The sequence below is a fragment of the Thamnophis sirtalis genome, unplaced genomic scaffold (genome assembly GCF_051295495.1).
Source record: "Thamnophis sirtalis isolate CommonGarterSnake01/CBP01778 unplaced genomic scaffold, rThaSir2_p1.2 scaffold_14, whole genome shotgun sequence".
In the NCBI taxonomy this organism is placed as follows: domain Eukaryota; kingdom Metazoa; phylum Chordata; class Lepidosauria; order Squamata; family Natricidae; genus Thamnophis; species Thamnophis sirtalis.
The window spans coordinates 414,713-429,841 of NW_028261394.1; the positions used below are offsets into that span (position 1 = coordinate 414,713).

Below are 15,129 nucleotides of genomic sequence, written 5' to 3' on the forward strand. Positions count from 1 at the left end.
CCCGGACGGGCTCCCGGGGAGGCGGCCGCCCCTCCTGCGATAGCCGCCTCCTGGCGCGGAGGCTCCCGGCGGGACATGGCGGCGGCGGAGGGCGGGCCCGGGGAGGAGGAGGAGGAGGCCGGGCGTCGCGCGCCCCCGCCCCGTTACGCCGTCATCAGGCGGGCCGGGAGACGTGGCGGCGCCCCGTTCGGCTTCCGACCCAGAGGCGCGCTCGGCCCCGCCTCGGGCAGGCAGGCCCGGCCGCCGGGGAGGGGATGTCGTCGGCCAGCGAAGGCCCCGCCGCCCCGCCGCCGCCGCCCGCGCAGGAGAGCGCAGCGCCCGTCGCCGTCCCCCGCATGGCCCGGCGGCCCGAGGTGCTGTGCGGCGCCGCTGTGGTGCTGGGCTGCGCCTGCCTGCTGGCGCTGCGGGCCTCGTGCAGGTGAGCGGCCCGGCCGAGGAGGCCCCGCGGCGGTCCCTAAGGTCGGGCGGGGAATGCGAGTGCGGCCCCGGGGGCTGGAAGGGGCGGCCCGGCCACGCGCCTCCGTCTCCCAGCGCCAGGAGGTCACACCGGGCTCCTCCCGTCGGGCTCCCTTGCTGGGAGTGGGAGAGGCGGGAAGGAAGGAAGCGAGCGCTGCCTGGCCCCGGCATCTGCTCGGCTGCTGACGGGACTCGGGGCGCGCGTGAATGCAAGTGAGCCCCCCGGGACTCCCCGTCCCGTTTGATCCGCCGGTGCTGCCCTCCCCGTTGAGCTGCCACCGAAAAGGCTTCCCTGGGCCTTTTTGGAAGCGAGCGAGCGAGCGTGAGAAGGATCAGAAGGCCGGGAAGATGCTGGGGCGGAGGAGCCCCGGTCTCTCCCTTCACCCTCCGGCCGCTCCCTTTGGGGAACCCCGGGGCAGGTGCTCAAGAGTCCAGAGGCGCCACTGGAGCATCTCCGGCCTTTGGACGGTCCTTCTTCACGGGCTGCGGGGCAGGAGCCCAAGCAAGGCGGCTTGGAAAAGAGGGGGGCAGCGGAGGCTTTCCGGGGGCCCCTGGCAGTCTGTCTCTACTAGGGCTGCCCTGGCCTTTCAGGAGCCGGGCGAGGGGGCGAGGGTCTCTGTGGGCTGAGGAGGGTGCAGGGCTTTCCCTGTTTCTCCCGCTTTGTCTGCTAGTGGGGAGAGGGTGCAGTTCTCTTGGCCTTGGTCTCTGAGCCCCCTTCCCCCCCACCAGCCGTGCAAAAGACGTGACGATGCCTGCCAAGCTGCCCATCAGCTTCTTCCCTGCGACGTCATCAGTCCACGATCTCTTTCTTGGGCAGCTGGACCTAGCGGAGGACATCCGTCAAAGTTCAGAGATCTCCCTGGTTTTTTTCTACGCTCCCTGGTGCGGCCAGTCAGCCGCTGTGCGGGAAGAGATCGAGCAAGTAGCAAAGAGCCTGGCGGACCAGGTAAGGGAGGGGGGGCTCTGGTCAGCACCGTGCCAGGCCTCTGGGGGGGGGGCTGCCACTTTGGATCCGCTCCAGATCCTTGAAGGTGCAGCCTGTCGTTTGGGATCCCCTTGATTGCGTCTCTGGAAAGGCTCTCTGAATTCAGCCTTTTGTGGTTGCCTCTTTCACGGGTTCCCCCCTCCCCCTAGGTGTTGTTTGTAGCCATCAACTGCTGGTGGAACCAAGGGAAATGCAGAAAACAGAAGCATTTTTTCTACTTTCCCGTGATCTACCTGTACCACCAGAGGTGAGGGCTCCCGGGAAATGCATGTTGGGGCCGTGATGGGAGGGGGAAAGTCGGACTGACCTTGGCCTAAGCGGCCTGAGCCAAGGGACGGAGGCGGGACTTGAGGGCAGCTCTGGTTTCACCTGCCGCGTCCTCTCCCTGTGGCCAGGCGCTTCTCCAGTGCTGCTGCTCGGGCTGAGGGCCTTTCCAGCAGCTTCTCTTTGGGGCCCGGCAGGGAGTTTCTGCAGGCTGCGGAGGGCATCGGGCCGACCGTGAGCTCCCCTCCTGTTTGGGATGCCCACGGCCTCCTTCCCAGCCGGAGACCGAAGAGAGAGATTCTCCGTTCATGTGAAATTCCTCTTTGGCCTTCGATGCTGGGCTCCTGCCTTTGCCGCCTCCAGCTGTTCTCGGCACAGCAGTTCGATTCTGACGACGCGATCTCTTGTTTTCTTCCATGGCAGCTTTGGGCCCATCGAATACAAAGGGCCGATGAATGCTGTTTACATTGAGAAATTTGTCCGCCGGGTGATGACCCCCCTCCTCTACATCTCATCTCAGTCCAAACTGCAGCGGTTCCTCTCCAGTTACGAGGTATCTTGCTCTGTCCTGGGGTGACGGGCCTCCCAACGCTGGGCCTGGTTGCTTCCGATCGCCACCCTACCCTCCCTCACTGCCAAGAGCCGTTTCTTTCGAGGCTCCTAAAAAGTTTCTCATTGCAACTTTTTAAAACTGGAAACTGGTTGGTGTCAGCTTCTGCCTTGCTGTTGCTTCAGCTGTCATGAAACATAGACCTAATTAAGTAGACTTTGCTTCGCAACTGCTCGCTAACCATTTGTAATTAGTAAAAGTACTTTTGATTTCCAACACATGGAATCTCTTAGTCTTTCTTTCCTAATTATTTAGTGGAGTGATGCTGACAGTTGGCATCTTTCCTAATTGTCCGAGTCCGTTTCTGTCTGATAACGTTGGGAAAGAGGGCCATAGTTGTTTTTTTTGGGGGGGGGGGGTCGGCATGATAATATTCTGAAATACCTGCACCCCTCCCAAAGTCAGAAACCCACATCAACTAGTTGCTGGAGGAAATGATTAGCTCTGCATTTTCAGAGCAGAGGTTTCAAGCCCGAGTCTATTTCCGTTCAAGGAATGGGGTTTTTTTTAAATTTGGTACAGCACAGCTGGCAGCGTCTCAGAAGCAGCTCATCATCCTGTGCAGCAAAGGGAAGGATTTCTTTGCAGGCGGTGCCTTCCCTCCCCCCCCTCCCCCCCCCGTTTTGAAATTGTTTTTGTGCTTTTCAAGGTAGAACAGGAAACAAAAGTCACCTGGCATTCCAGTTGTTGCTTCTGTTTTTAGTGGCTGTCTGCCTAAGCAGAGATTGTGGTCTTAATTGTGGTTTATGGTTTCCCTCTGTTGCTCCAAGCCGCCAGAGGAGGCCAGCTGGAGAGACAAGAGGCCGCTGAGCCAGCTCTCTCTAGCTGCTCTTTAGCTGCTTCCCTCCCCCAAAGAAGTCAGGTTTTAACTTTCCCAGCTCTTGCAAAGTTTGGGCATTTTCTGGATCTTGGTGCAATTCCCCTTCTTTTTGTAAACGGGGGGTTTGTAGCCCAGCTCCCCTCGCCCAGCATGGCAGGCAGCAGTGAGTCCGTCCCCCTCCCTGCCAAGGGAATGCCCGCATTCATTTTGCCCCCCCCCTCCTCTTGCAGCCCAGCATCCTGGGATATTTTGAGTTCAATGCTTCTCCGCAGCCCCCCGGCTACCTCACCTTCTTCACTTCGGCCCTGCACTCCTTAAACAAAGGTCAGTGACGCCCTCTTGGCTTGTGGCCTTCCCGGATTTCACCCTTATGGGGGAGAAGAGGGCAGGGGGGGGGGGCTTTGTGGAGTTGCAGCAATTCAGGTTGTGGCCTGCTGTGTCCTGAGGGGGAAGTGCCTGCTGCTCTCCCGGAGGTGCCATTTTCTGCCCTCCATGGCAACGGAAGAAGCAGTGTAGGCGACAAACAGCACAGCTGGATGCTCATGGGGGGGGGGGAGTTTTCTGCAGGGACTCCTAATTAGCTCTGTTCCAAGCTGAAGGCGGCTCTTACGGCTGCTTCCAGCCTGGCCAAGGGAGGGCAATGGTGGAGCTGATGAGGAATCTCCCATCCTGATCTGTCCGAGGGCTGCAGGGGCCTTTTTGGTGGTCCTCGGGCATCCCGCAGCCTTCAGCCAGAGGTCAGATGCTTCCCAACTGCCTGCTGCGGTGGCTGCACCAGTCGCGCAGGAGTTGCAGAAGGTGGGAAAGCCGCTTCCCCTGCCTGCCGAGAGGGAAAAGCCGTTGTTTTCCTGACGGGGTCCCTGATCTGTATCCCGACAGATTACCTGGGAACCATTCGCTTTGGGGTGATCACTGATCGGCTGCTTGCCAAGGAAGTTGCGCTGACTGACCCGGGCACCATCTACTTGCACAGACACATCAACGCGTCCCTTGTGAGTATTGCCACCCCAGTTGGCAGCCCGAAAGCCAGCGGAGCCCCAGCGGCCCCCGAGAGATCCTCCCGCTTGGCTTGAACCCTCCTCTCGGGCCCCTCGCCTGGCTCAGCCCCAGCAGCTGCCTCTGGGCTCAGCCTAAAGAAACGGCCCAGGGAAATGGCAGCTGGTAGGCAAAAAGTGAGGGAAAGGTAGAGGAAGGCATTTCATTGCTTCAACCCACCCATAATCCCCTTCTGCTCAGAGTCCCAATGGGAGTGGGCGGCATACAAATGTTAATAAATCTAAATCTAAATCAATTCCCGGCCTCAGAGCTGGGCCTTCCCTGGGCCTCCCGTGTCAGGTGGGATCCCTTGGGCGATCCTGCCTGCCGGTCCTTTGAGCTCCTTTGCTGGGAATCAACCCAGAAACGTTTCCTCCCTGGATCCGCTTCTTTGGGGCCCTTGCAGGGGTTTCGCGCACAGGCCTGCGATAGAGGAGGTGGGGGGGCAGCACACCTGCCGAGGGGGGGGGTCGGTCCAGCTGCTCGTTCTGTGACTGGCTTGCAGCCCCCGAGAACCAGCCCTCCTCTCCTTCTAGCTCTATCCCCACAAAACCCTGAACTTCACTGCTGAAAACGTTTGGAAGTGGGCCCTGGAGAACCGTGAGACCTTCCTCCGCTGGCTGAGACCCCACGGGGGGAAGAGCCTTCTGCTGTACAACGAGCTGAAGAAGGGGCCGGCCCTTTTCCTCTTCCTGCCCTTCGATCCGCTGGCCGAGAGCCACCCCCTCCTGGATGAGGTGAGCAAGGGCTGCCCTGGACTGGGCCCTCGTGGCACAGCCTCCCCTCCTTGGCCCTCTGCTGCCCTCAAGCAGTGTCACAGAAACTGGGGGGGGGGGGAGCCATTGTTTGGCCAGGCATCCCAGAAAAGCCCAAGGGGGGAGGAGGAGGAGGAGGCCTGGCATGGCTGCCCTCTGGAATCCCAGGCCTCCTGTGCGTCAGCCGCCGGGCCCTCCTGCTGCCGGGTGGGAGCAGAATTACGGTTTCCTCTCCTGTTCTTCAGATCTCCCAACTGGCGCTAGAGTACAAGACCTGCAACCGGAGCCAGCAAGAGGACGTGGAGCCCCAGTCCCTGCAGGGAGGGGGCCCCCCGGGGCCTGCCGGTCTCCGCCTCCCCACAGCTGAGAGCTCCTCCAGCCCCTCCTGCTGCAACACGGTGTTGCTGCCCGCCCAGTGGCACGGCCTCTCCCGGACCCACAACGTCTGCGAGCTGTGCATCAACCGGACGGGCGGGGTGCAGCCCAGCCCCCTGGTGCGCCTGCGCTGCAGCTTCGTGGCCATCAAGGCAGCCGTGGACTCCTTCTGCCTCAAGGAACAGACCTTCTTCCACGCCGTGTCCAAGACGGTGTCCTGGTGCGGCCACTTCCTCAGCTTCTACAGCCCTTTCGGCTCCTACAGCGCCTGCTGCAGGACGATGAGCAGGGACCTGCTGGACTTGGCCGAAGGGGCCTCCCTCGCCCCCCACGGAGAGAGCCAGGAGGAGGGCATCCCCGAGCCTCTTCCTCACATTGAGGAGCCGGCCGGCCTCCCTGGCCTCAGCTGCAGGACCAACAAGAGCCTCAACCTCTACCTGCTGGACTCCAACCTCTTCTGGATTTATGCGGAGAGGTTGGGGGCCGCTGGGTCTCCCCCCGTGAAGGAGTTCGCTGCCATCGTGGACCTTCAGGAAGAGGTGCATTACGTCCTGGGCCAGAAACGGGCCCTCTTGAGAGCCAGCCTGGGTACGGCCTGCTGCTGCCCCCCCCTCCACCGGCTGCACCTTCGCGGCAGGGGCGGTGGGAGGAGGACGACGGCAGCCGGGAATATTTGCCCGGGAAATGCTGCCGTTTCTTTGGCTCCTCCTCTCCTCTCCCACGACCCTTTTGCGCCTCTGTGCTTCTTCCCAAGGGGATCCAGAGCAGACCTCGCTCTCTCGAGCGTCCCGCTGACCCTGCGCCTCTCCCTTGCAGAAGCCTTCATCCGCAACTACACCGTCCTCTTCAGCCCCTTGCAGAGGCACCTCGTGGGTGACCCCCGGCCCAGCCAGACCCGCCTGCAGCCGCACCTGGTTCAGGAAGTCACCACCGGCACTTTCCACCAGCTGATTCTGAGGAGCCCAAAGGTGACTCTGGGCCTGTGTCTGTTCCGGGGGCTGCTTTGCATCCCAGATGTTTTACACGAAATCCCCCCCCCCTCCGTCCGGTTCCCCCTCCGACCTTGTATTTGGGGGAGTTTGTCGAGGCACTTGGGAAGGGGTCTCCCCACCCCTCCATGAAAGGCGGGGCTTCCTCCCCAGGTTGGGATGACTGACATGGGGCTGCCTATGTGGATTCCTGACCCGCCTCTCCCCATTTCTCTCCCGCCCCCTCGCCCAGGCTGTCCTGCTGCTGTATTACGCCCCCTGGTGCGGCTTCTGCGCCTCTCTCAGCCACGTCTTCATCCAGCTGGCTCGGATCCTGCCCCCCAAGCGCTTCATGGTGGCCAGGTAGGCCAGGCACCTCCTTCCTGCTCTGGAATCTGCCTTTGGGGGTCTTGGTGCCATTTGGGGGGAGCAGGAGGCCAGGAAGCTCCGAGGGGCCGGTGGGTCTGGGTCCCTGCCTGGCTTTTCTGTCTGCAGCCGGGACCCCTCCTGCCTGTCCCTTGCCCAGCTGATCCCTGCTAGGAAAGGGACGGAAACGGGGGTCTCTTGGAAAAGTCTCCTCCCCCCCCCGCCCCCTTTCCTCTCATGCCTTTCTAGGGGAAGACGGGGGAGCCATCAGGGGTGACCCCTAATCGGCAGGTGCTCTGCAGGGCTCGGTGGCCAGAGGAGAAGTGGTTTCTCCTGTGGCTTTGCTCATTTTTGCCAGGTGTGACCTGAAAGCTGCAGGAACAAATCCCGATTGTGTTTAAGTCCAAATGAAGCCTTTGTGCTGTTTTTGTGTGTCGGAGATTCTGAGCAGAGCTTGCTATGATGATTGACTTAGCCCCCCAGTTGCTCTTCCCTGGAAAGGAGGGTCTCCATGGGAAGAGCCTCTCTGCCAAAGCCTGCAGCCTGCCACACCCTGCGTCCTTCTCTGTTTCAATAGGATCGACATCTCTCAGAACGATCTCCCCTGGGAATTCATGACCGACCACCTCCCCAACATCCTCTTTTTCCCTCATGACCGGCAAGTAGCTCATTTTGCATCTGGATTGAGAGATTTTCATAAGATACGTCTACAATGTGGGAAGGCAACTCAATTGCAATGATGCTGTGTTGGATTAAGTCTCGAGTAAAAAGCCTCGATTATCAAGGGGAAAATGTATTGCAAATTGTACAAGCAGGATAACCGAAGACAAAACGGCCCGCAGATTGGTCATGGAAACCATAGTTCACACCCTACTTTTGTAAATCATTAGCATAAAGTACTGTATTTTTCAGAAAGCAGAATTTCAAAGCAACAAGAGACCACTTGGTGTCTGAAAGGGCTGCCTGCTCAAAAGCAACAATTTTGTTGTTGACGTTGTTGCCTCCAAGGTAGTGTCGCTTCCTGGATGAGCAGTTTTCTTGGCAAACCTGGAGGATCGTTGCCTCTTTCCTAGGGCTGAGAGAAAGGGACTGGCCAAGTCACCCAACTGGGCAGAATTGGAACTCAAGGGTCTTAACCAAACTGGGATAACCGAGCCTTTCCTTAGTCCTGGGCCTGATGTCATCACAGGCCCCACTGCATGGAAGAGGCCAGAGAGCCTTTCTCCAGCAATGGGAAGCGGCCATTAAGGAAACCCAGGTGGGGATTTCCTACTCGGTTCCTTCCCACACCTGGGCTTCAGGATTAAAGGGTGATATTTTAAGGGGGTGGGGGGCTCCCTAAACGATGCCTGCACAATCTGCAGAGCGCCCAGGAGGCTGCTTCTCCTCCTCCCCCCCTTACAGTCATCTGAAGTGTTGGTGGTGGGTGGGAACAGGGACGGAAGTTCAGCCGCAATTAATGTAATTGTTGCTTTTGTTGCCTCTGAAGAAAAGAATGCTGCAAATGCCGGATCACTTGCCCCCCACTTGTGTTTTGCACCTTGAGAGCATCTGTAGCAGTTCAGGGACTGTTTGGATTTGGTCCAGGCCCCGAAAGGTCTCAGAAACAGGGCTGATGCGACTCTATCAGAACCATCTTTCTTTTCCATTCGGGTTGGGAAATCAGGGTGGAATTTCAGCTGTTGCAAGGTCTCAGGAGCCCTGGCCCAGCCGATTGTGGCTTGGAGCTGCAAACAGGAGGGATCCAGGACTTGCCAGCTGGGCTCCTGGCCCAGAGGTTGGGCAGGATAAACAAGCAGCTGCTGCCGCTGTCCAGAGCCTGTATTTCCTGCCCTTCTGCTCCTGGGGTAGAAACTGGCAAAGCGGCTCCCTCCCTTGTGTGTGCAAATCCCTGGGAGTCTTAAGTGGCCACTGGGATCAGCTGAAGCCAGGCTTGTCCCAAACCAGGGATCCCTTCCCCACTGCCCTCCTGGCCTGAACGTAACCTATACGGAGTTCAGCCCCTGCCTTAACCCGGGCAAAGGCAGCTTCTCATCAGCAGAAGAGACCGGACAGCCGTTTCTCTGACAGGGTGTGGGGTTTCCTGCTTGACCAGGAGGGGGTTGGACTAGAAGACCTCCAAGCTCCCTTCCATCTCTTCTCATTCCACCATTGGCCCCCTGTGCCCAGCAAGGCTCACCCCTCTCTCTTGCTCTCCTAGGAAGGACCAGAGCTCCAAGTTCCCCGTGACTTCCCTGATCAGCCTGCCCAACCTCCTGAGGTTCATCCTCCGGCACTCCAGCCCACCTTTCCTGGCTGCGGGTTGGGGGCCCAGCCTCTGGCAAGAGACCGACCTCCAGCAGGCACGCATCGCCCACCTGGAGAAGGAAATCCGGCTGCTGAAGGCCGAGATCCGGGTCCTCCACCAGGCCCAGGGGCACCTCCAGGGGCAGCTGTCCGAGACCCGGAGCGAGAGCCAGCGGCTGCAGCGAGAGACCCACGCCCTGAAGCAGCAGCAGAGCCACCAGGAGCAGCTGCAGGGGCTGTGCAGCAAGAGGACCTGGCAGCTGGAGGACATGGCCGAGAAGCTGCGGAAGCTGGCCGAGGCCTCCGAGACCCTCCTGACCGAGAACGCCTTCCTGAAGGTCCTGCTGGCCATTGCAGAGAAACACCGGGCGGCAGAGCCGGGCTCGGAAGGCGGCAGCCGGCCCCCCGAGGACCCCACAGGCCTCCCGTCCCCTGGGCGGGACCACTTCCCCCAGGTGGAGGAGGGGGGGGCTGCCCCACTGGACTCCAGGGTCCCCACGGAGCACAGCAAGGAGAACTGGACAGAGTAGCTCTGCGAAGCCTGGAATAAGGAGGAAGCCGAGTCCGGGGCAAACTTTATTGGAAGGTCACCAGGTGGCCTCCCTCCCTTTGCTGGGCTGGAGAAACAAGTGTTTTTTTTTAATGAGCCATGGACCCACAGCGGCAGCTCTCGGGGTTTGTGAAATTGTCAAATTGCAGGGATTCTTCTTTGCACTTTAAGATTGCACTAATTTGATAGATTTTGTATCAGTTTAACCTAAATTAAACAATTTGGAGGGTGGCCACCACCAACAAGCCAAGATGACTCTTATCTGGGCTTTTCCTCCTTTGGCTCAAAATCAGGGCCGGGAATTACACAAAAGGCCCAACGTTCAAGATTTCTCTCTAGAGAACTTCCGGGAGCGTCAATTGCAGAGTTAAGGCTTCCAACCCCACGGTTTCCCCCTTCTCTGTGCCTGGCCCAGGGCTGCCCTGCCCCTTCTGGCTGAAGGAGCCTCTGCCCTGCCTGTGGGGGGGGGGGGGCTTGGATGAGGGGCTGTCAGTGGGAAGCAGCATTTACGCAGTTGAGGGCAACAGGGTGGGCTCCCCCAAACTGCCAGCCGTCAACAGGGAAGGGGGAGCTCCAGGCAAAGCTGTGCCAGAGGCCCCCCCCCTTGACTCAGCAGCCAGTCAGAGGGGCTGAAATGGGCGGGGGGTTTCCTAGGTTTCTCCCCCTTGCAGTGTGTTACTTAGGCCAAAGGAGGAGGGGGGTTGTTCTCAAAGTCTCAGGGTCTCCCTTTGGCCATCAATGCACAAGTGGAAAGGATGCTGCGAGGGGGGAGCCCTCTTCTTCCCCTGGGACTTGGCTGGACATTCCCAGAAGCCCCTTGGAGGGGACGGGTTTAGCTACAAAAATACACTCACTGGGGACTGTACATCTGAGGAACAACCGCAAAGCCCCCCCCCCAACAGAGAACTCTGCCTCCACAGGCAAGGAAGTGGCTAGTTACACAAGGGCCTTTTGCTGCACTGCCCCCCAAATCCCAGCCTCTGACTGCACCCCAAAAGGGAAGCAGTCGTCACTGGCTGTAGGGGGGGCGGGGGGGGCTGCTGTTGCTTTCAGCAATCAAACGGCTATTCCCCCAAGGCCCCCCCCTCACTTCAGGGACAGCAGGCTCCCATCATTTGATTACAACTCCCATTATCCCCAGGCAGCACTGGCAGGGGCCTCATGGAAGTAGGTCCCGTCTGCACACTGAGGCCCCTATTAAAGTACACCAAGAAAACGGCCATCCAGAACCGCAGCCGTGAATAGCAGCCGTGATCTTCTCTCCTGGAACCCCAGATGCAAGTCCAACATCGCACCCCCCCTCCCCCCCCACTGGTTTTGGAGCAATCCCTGCGGGGCTCATGGAGCATCTCCTGAATCCAAAGGTGGCTCACCCCCAACGTCTTTCTTGCTTCTTCCCAGTTCCTGGAGAGGCGGCCCGGCTCCTCCACACGCTCCCTCCACAGCTGTCTCACATTATGCCAGGGCTCAGTGGGCAATTCAAGTAGCAGGTTGCGTAGCTGCCCTGTCCATTGCCAGCAACAGACCTCGTGCCGGAGAGCGAGGGGCACAATGTCCCAGAGCAAGGAGGGTCGTCTTCCCCGGGCATGCATGGCCGCGACTGTTGGGCGCAGCCCCTCCGTGTCCTTCACAGTATCCGTGGGATCCGCAGCCTGCACAAATCCCGCTAGCCGTGCGCCTTGGGGCCGCTGGGGCTGAGCTTGGCCTTCCTCTCGGTGCAAGGTCCCCGCGCAGAATACTGGACCAGGAGGAAGGGCTCCTTGGTTTCGCCTTCGCCCACGATGCTCTCCTCGTCCTCCGACTGGCTGATCCGCTGCAGGCGAAGGTAGCACCAGCAGCCCAGGATCAGGGCGCCCAGGGCCGCGATGGCAATGAGGATGACGATGACCGTCACCACCCCTGTGGTTGGGCTGTGGTCCATGATGGACATGGCGAGCGCCTGCCAAGGGGCCCCGGGGCCTCCGCGGTGGAAGCTGCTCCCTCAGCAGACGAAGGGCTCAGCGCCTGCAGGGACAGAAACTGCTCAGGCCCCGAAGCCCAGCGGAAGCGCAGACCACCAAGCCCACGCCCGCTTCGGCTTCCCCCTTCCCCAAAGCCTCGGCCAGCTTCGCCAGGGGCCCAGAGGGAGGCAGGAACGAGGCGCCTTCCCGGGTGACGCCCCGAAGGCTGCGGCTCCTCCGCTCGCCCTACTTCGCCCACGCCAGGCTGCCGGCCTCGGCCTCTCCCTCTGGGCGGCTCAGAGAAGACCACCACCCCGTCCCCTCGGGAGGAAAGGCCGGAGCCGCCGAGGGGGAGGCGGAGGCTGGCTGGGCGGCCGAGGGCAGAGCACACGCGCGACCGCAGCCCCGGGGCAACAACCGGCCCCCGCCTGCCTGCCTCGCCCCCCCGTCCCCAGCCCGGGAGCAGCTGCGCCGGAGCGGCCGAGCCCAGTGCGTCACTCGCGGCGCTCCGGGGAAAAGGCGGCCTTCGCCGCAGCCGAACAAAGGAGCCCGCCCGGCGCCCCCCACCCGCCCAGGGGAGGCGGCGGGGGTCTCGGGCGGCCCGCGAGGACGGAGACGAGGGGCGGGCTGGGCGCAGCAGCCTCCCTTTGTCCGCCCAGCGCGAGGCCGGGGAGGGTCGCCGCTGCCCTGGGCGCCCCCGAGGCCCTCCTGCCGCAGCCGCCCCTCCCCTCCCCCGCCTCGGCGCGCAGCAGCCGGAAGCGGGTCTCGGAGCCCCGCCGGCCTCGGCCCTGCAGCTCACCAGGGAGGCCGCGCTTCTGCCGGGGGAGGCGTCGAGCTGGAGCCGCCGGCCGCCCTCCTCGTCGTCGTCCTGGCCCGGCCCCGCGCGCGCCGCAGCCCCCGCACAGCCACCATACCGGAGCCGCGGAGAGCCCGCACTGCCGGCCGCCGCCTGGCGCTGCCTTATAAGGAGCGCGGGCAGCCAATGGGCGCGGGCGCCGGAGCCCGCTTGGCAACAGCTGACGGCGGAGGGCGGGCCGGGCCGGAGAAGGGGCGGCGGGGCTGGGGGCGCCCTGCCGTGTGCGCTGCCGCTCGGCCCCTCGCGGTCCCTGCAACGAGGCCGAGCGAGCGGCTGGGACCCGGTGACTCCTGCGCAGCTCGGGCGCTTTGCGCTTCCTCGGCTGGCTCTTCCTTCTGGGGATCCTTTCGGGGGATCTCCTGCCCGCGATCCCCCCAGCATCCCCTCGCTCTCCGCGATCGTTTTGATCTGGCCAAGTGCGGAGCTTCCTGCGCATCCCGATGATTTCTCATTAAAATGGCGATGGGAAGAAAGGCCGAGAGCCGAAGGCGGCCCCCGCCCGACCCCCGGCCAAGAAATCCTCCGACTAGCCAGGGGTCGCAGGGGCCCAGAGCACAGGGGAGCCGGCTCAGAGGCCGGGCGCCTCCTTCCGCCTGGCCCGTTCCGCTTCCCAGGGGACCTTGGGATAATTGGGATCAGCCAGGACAACGGGCTGCCTGTGGCCCATCTCCCCTGGCTGGTTTCTGTCTTTCCTCGAGGACGGCCCTTCGTCTGCCGCAGAGAGCGCGGCAAGGAAAGCAGCTTTTCTGGAGGGTCCCACAGATCCAGGCAGAGGCTCCTCCTGTCACTGAGAGCCAAGCACGAGTGCAAGAACCCGCCTCCCCCTGCAGTTCCCTGTGGAATTCACCCCACGGAGTTTCCAATTCAGCTGGAGGGAATCTCAAAGCTGGGAGGTGCAGCAGAGTCAGGGCTGAGTATCATGAGCTGCTCAACCTCCTTTGCCAGCGGATGGTCACCTGGCCCAACCATCCTCCTTCACAGCCATGGCTCTATTTCTTAACCTTTCTCTGCCCAACAGCTCCTCTTTCTGGCTATGCCAATCTCTGCCCAGCTCTGCTGAACACTGGATAAAAGTTGCTTCCTTGTTCTACTGGTTTGCACCACGTGATTTCAAAGGATTGGCCCTTTGCTTCCTGAAGAACACTTTAAAAAATGCTTTTCTATCTGTTAACGTTGTCAGATTATGCTGTATTTTTACACTGAGCTATTTTTGCATGCGCTGCTACTATGGAAGAAACTTAGTGTGGCACATTATTTAAAACAAAACAAACGGGGGGGAAAATTCTCTGCACTTTCGGCAGAGAACACCAGGCAGCAGTGAAGAGAAAGGGAGTCATGCAAAATCTGGTTTTGCTCATTACAACATCACACAAATGATGAACCTGGACACACTCGGTCCCATAAATAGACCTGATTGGAGAGTTTCCTGGCCTCTTTGGTTTTTCCTGTAATGGAAGCTTACATTGTTTATCCTTTCTCTCCAGCAGAACAGACTGGGAAGAATTCCCTCTGCATCCAACCTTGGCACAGCTGGGAAACCAACCTGACTTGGGAGGGGCAGTGAGGAAGCTGCTCTCGGCCCCAAAGGGTGGGGGGGGGGGCTTCTTGGCCGTTTGAGCGAGAGACCCCTCGACAGCCTCCCTGGGATCCCATGCGCAGGAACCGGCAGGCAGAGTATTTTTAGAGATGGGTGACATGTCACGATGCTCATAAGTAGACCAAGGGGATTTTATCTGCAGGGAATGCAACGGACAGCAAGGAGACGGCACAGGTTCTTGGCACATGCTATGTGCTCTGTAGCAAACAGGTAGAGACTGTTGGAAGCCAAGGAAGAGGATTTCAAGCGGCCCTAAGGAAGGTCTGGGAATAAACCACCTTCTGCCCTGCTTTTTCATCCAGTTCCTGCCAAACGGTTAACTGAGCTCTGAGCCCCTGGGGGCAGCTCTCCTGGACTAATCCCCCAAAGCTGGGCTGAGCTCCTGTGGCCCTTGGGTGGCAGAGCTCGATGCTTGGCCCGGGGGTGCGGGTGCGAGGGGCGTTCCTCCCCCCCCCCATACATTTCTGCAGCCTGCTTAGGGACAGAGCTCCTTGACTCAGAATGGAGGCCCCAGCATCACCGATCGCGGGGGGGGGGGCTAGAAGAAGGGCCCACCTGGCTTGAAATGCAGCTTGGGAAAAGAAGCCCCCTTCTGCCCACCTCGTAGTAGCCCCTCCCTGCAGCCCCAGGGGGAGGATTTGTTCTGCTGCATTCTCTGCTGGGGAGGCAGAGACAATCTGGTTGCATCTGGAACAGAATTAAGCAAAGACAGTGGCAGAAAGGCTGCATCCCTGTTCAGTGTAAGGTGGACTAGAGCAGTGTTTCTCAACCTTGACAACTTGAAGTCCTGTGGACTTCAACTCCCAGAATTCCCCAGCCAGCTATGCTGGCTGGGGGATTCTGGGAGTTGAAGTCCACAGGACTTCAAGTTGCCAAGGTTGAGAAACACTGGACTAGAGGCTCTTCAGGTGTCCCACCGAGCACCTGAAGAGCCAGGTGTCCCACCGTGTTTTGGGAACCACTTCCTCCTCTCCAGAGAGGAGGGGCTTGGGGGGGTGGCAGAGGAGGCTGCTTGACTCCCACCCTTGGACCTGCAGGATGCTCTGGGCCATCCCTTCCCAGGCTTCTTTCTCCTGCCAGCCCAGGCAGGACCACCACCACAGACCCCTCTCCAGCTTCCCAGCTCAGCATTGTCTCTGGGAACACAACCTGTAGAAGGGGAGATGGGGATGGCTCCTCCTCCTCCCCTCCCCCTCCTCCTTCCAAGGGGGAGCCTGAGAAAGAGCTTGTGATTGGGGGGGGGCAGGATTGTCTTCAGGGGTTGCA

General features: G+C 60.6%; 2 protein-coding genes across 2 annotated transcripts; one reads left to right on the forward strand and one right to left on the reverse strand.

Moving 5' to 3' along the window:
- The first annotated feature begins 107 nt into the window (after positions 1-107).
- On the forward strand, positions 108-9,720 carry TXNDC11 (thioredoxin domain containing 11). The gene is made up of 12 exons (XM_087729343.1): positions 108-418; positions 1,186-1,402; positions 1,591-1,688; positions 2,129-2,258; positions 3,366-3,459; positions 4,015-4,127; positions 4,707-4,907; positions 5,171-5,888; positions 6,117-6,268; positions 6,522-6,631; positions 7,212-7,296; positions 8,839-9,720. The coding sequence occupies exons 1-12, from the start codon at positions 255-257 to the stop codon at positions 9,448-9,450; spliced, it is 2,694 nt and encodes an 897-aa protein (XP_087585469.1). The 5' UTR covers positions 108-254; the 3' UTR covers positions 9,451-9,720.
- Positions 9,484-12,359, reverse strand: SNN (stannin). Its single transcript, XM_087729342.1, has 2 exons — positions 12,210-12,359; positions 9,484-11,474 (listed from the first exon to the last, which is right to left on the reverse strand). Exon 2 carries the CDS (start codon positions 11,398-11,400, stop codon positions 11,137-11,139), a length of 264 nt encoding a protein of 87 aa, XP_087585468.1. The 5' UTR covers positions 11,401-11,474; positions 12,210-12,359; the 3' UTR covers positions 9,484-11,136.
- Positions 12,360-15,129: the final 2,770 nt, after the last annotated feature.